The sequence below is a fragment of the Salvia splendens genome, chromosome 9 (genome assembly GCF_004379255.2).
Source record: "Salvia splendens isolate huo1 chromosome 9, SspV2, whole genome shotgun sequence".
NCBI lineage: Eukaryota > Viridiplantae > Streptophyta > Magnoliopsida > Lamiales > Lamiaceae > Salvia > Salvia splendens.
The window spans coordinates 24,126,732-24,129,718 of NC_056040.1; the positions used below are offsets into that span (position 1 = coordinate 24,126,732).

The 2,987-nt window shown below is 34.6% G+C and overlaps 1 protein-coding gene across 1 annotated transcript; it reads right to left on the bottom strand.

Moving 5' to 3' along the window:
• Positions 1–1,061: 1,061 nt before the first annotated feature.
• Positions 1,062–1,529, bottom strand: LOC121749324. Its single transcript, XM_042143904.1, has one exon. It carries the CDS (start codon positions 1,527–1,529, stop codon positions 1,062–1,064), a length of 468 nt encoding a protein of 155 aa, XP_041999838.1.
• Between the last annotated feature and the right edge of the window lie 1,458 nt (positions 1,530–2,987).

Below are 2,987 nucleotides of genomic sequence, written 5' to 3' on the forward strand. Positions count from 1 at the left end.
ATTTTTAAGTATTTATTTATAGTATTTGTGTTTTTTTCTATTTAGTTTGGGACAATTATAGAAAATCGCCCAGCTTTTAACATAAGGGCGTACTCTATCCGTCCACGAAAAATAGTCTTATTTTTCTATTTTGAGAAGTCCACAAAAAATAGTTCCATTTATAAATGGAAAATTTCTCTCTCATACTTTACTCATTTTTTCTCATCTGACCCATACTTTACCTACTTTTTCTCCTTATTTCTTATTTTATCAAGATTAGGACATTCAGTGAAGACCTCATTGTGTCCAACTTTCAGTGAAGACGACATTCTATAATTCTGAATTTTCAAATTTCAGTGAAGACGACATTCTACTTCACTACTTTCCTTTTTTTGTGGAAAAAAGTGAACAAGTCTTTAAAGTGGGTGTGGAAGTTAACAACATGGTAGCTTCTTTATGAAAATAACAAAGACCTCATTGTGTCCAACTTTTCATGAATCAAAGTTATGTCTGAGGTTCAGATAAATTCAAAACCCATAATTAAGTGACTAATTAATAAAATGAAATTTCTCTATGCATATATGTATATATTATCCGAACCATACCAACTACTCTCTTCATCCCACAATAAGAATCATATTTTGTTATTTTGGTCTGTCTCATATTAAAAATAATATAAATGATAAGTAGGTCTCACTTTTCTCTAATTCACTCATATTTATTATAAAATCAATATGAAAAAAATAAGCAACATATTCCACTAACTTTTGAAACTCACTATTTTTTACGCTTCTTAAAATACGTGTCCACACTAATGTGACTCTTATCGTGGGACCGAGTGATTATATATCATATCCATTTGAGGACCTCATAAGTCACAATCAAGACTCTTCAATCCAATTCCAAAAGGCTAGTTCCAACATTATCTCCATTAAAATTAGATTTGCACAAATCCCACCAATCCCTTCACCCCAATAAAAAAGAAAAAGATAACAAAATTATACACTCCCCCAAAACAAGAAAAAAAAGAAGCTAATTAATCCAGTAAAAAAAGAAGTAAAATAGTGAAAAGTTACTAATAATCAAACGCTTCGAGCCATCATTTCTTGAAATCTTCTATAAGATTCTTGCTTCTCCAACCTGAACTTCTCATGGCAATCAGCAATGAACAAATCAGCGAGCCTATCAATCTCATTGCACGACTCCTCATCGCCTCTCTCGTCCAGCCACTGCAGGTACTTGGAGAGCTCGCCGGAGCAGTCGACGTCGTAGCGGAGGGAAGCGGGGTAGCAGAGCGAGCGAGAAGAGGAGCACCAGTTGTAGTGGAGCCGAAATGAGGCGAAGTAGAGCTTCTTATGCTTGCGCTTGCGCATTAGCTTAAATATTTGGAGGAGGAGTGATTTGGCTTTGGAGAGGGCGCGGTAGATGTGGGAGAAGAAGAAGGTTTGGAGGAGTGTTTTGAGCTTCATGGATGAGAGAGAAGGTGAAGGGGGTTTGATGGAGAAGAGGTTGATGGAGTTGAGAGTTTTGAGTGAGGGAGGGGAAGCCATTTTTCTTGGGGGAGGGTGGAATGTGTTTTTGTTGGGATGGATTTTATAGACGAGGATCTTGGTTTCCTAATGTTACAAGTGGTAGCACTTCTTAGGTGGTGATTTTAAATAAAGAGCCAACAACTTTGCATATCATTTGGGAAGTCATTCACTTTTCTTTTCTTGAAATATATAAAAGAAAATAATTCTTCGTCCGCCATTAGCAGTCTTATTTTTCGGTGGCACATGTTTTAAGAAATGTTGTGAAAAGTGAGATTCCTATTACCATTTATAGTAAAAATGAATGAGACTCTTATTCACGGGCAGACCAAAATGGAAAAACGAGACTCCTATTCGCGGATAGAGAGAGTAATTATTAGTGTCTTGATTTGGTCTTTTTAAGCATTTCCTATTAGCTAACGAATATAAGAAACGCCTAGTCTGTTATGCAGCAATAGATGATCAAGCCTTGTCGGGAATCCTCTAAGTCATGAACTTCCATAATGAAATTATAAGCATAATGCGGCATAAAATAAGAGAGAAAATTTATTTCTTTGTGCGCATATTGGATTATCACTTGTTTAGGCAATAAATCTCGCACTATTTGAACAATAGATCAAGAATTGATAGACTTCAAAGTTCCCCGTTATCATGTAAATTCCAATGAAATAGATCACTCTCCACCCCCAACTTTCTGATACCCAAAGCTTTCGCCAAGTGAAGGCCATGATAAATAGGACTAGATGAGCATACACCAATAATATATTAACAACAAAACTATACCTCCAACATTTTGTATTAGACCTCCTCGTAACGCAGAATGTAACATCTGTATTCAACTTCAAATCACTCCTCAGCTAATTCATAATAAATCTCCATGAAAAATTGGTAACCTATTTATTACACATCATAACCAAAAATTTATGAGATTATGAGAATGTAATTGCAAATTTAATTTTGAATTTATGAAAACTTTAACAAAAGTGGGTGATGTGATCTTGATATCTATAAGGAATCTTCTAATTTTTTTTAAAAAAATTACTAAATTTGATACACATATCTTTTAAAAAAGTGAAGATGTAAGAAAGTTTTAAGAGTAATTAAAAAAGTAATGGAAGGCCCAAGTCTTGCGGCTGGGCTTCAGGAATCAAAGGCATGCTCGATGAGATAAACAAGCCCGATTCTTCGCTGCAAATTACAATACCAATGTCTTCTCTCTCTACATAGCAAAGACAACAACTAAAGATCAACAACCCTTTCACTAAAAACCTCAATTTTCTTTTTTCTATTCAAAAGTGCATTTGATCCTGTTCCAATATTTTTATACACTTGACCTCCAATCTCTATACTCTTGTTTAGTAGTACTACCTTCGTCCCAGTTAAGACGATGTTCTTTTTCAAACGTGTTTTGGGAAAATGATAATAAAAAGTTAAGGTGAAGAGAAAGTAAAGTAAAAGATAGAATAATATAGTGGAAAG

Bases quoted from the DNA above. Each gene is read 5' to 3' on its own strand.
- LOC121749324 (XM_042143904.1), bottom strand. From the start codon at position 1,529: ATGGCTTCCCCTCCCTCACTCAAAACTCTCAACTCCATCAACCTCTTC.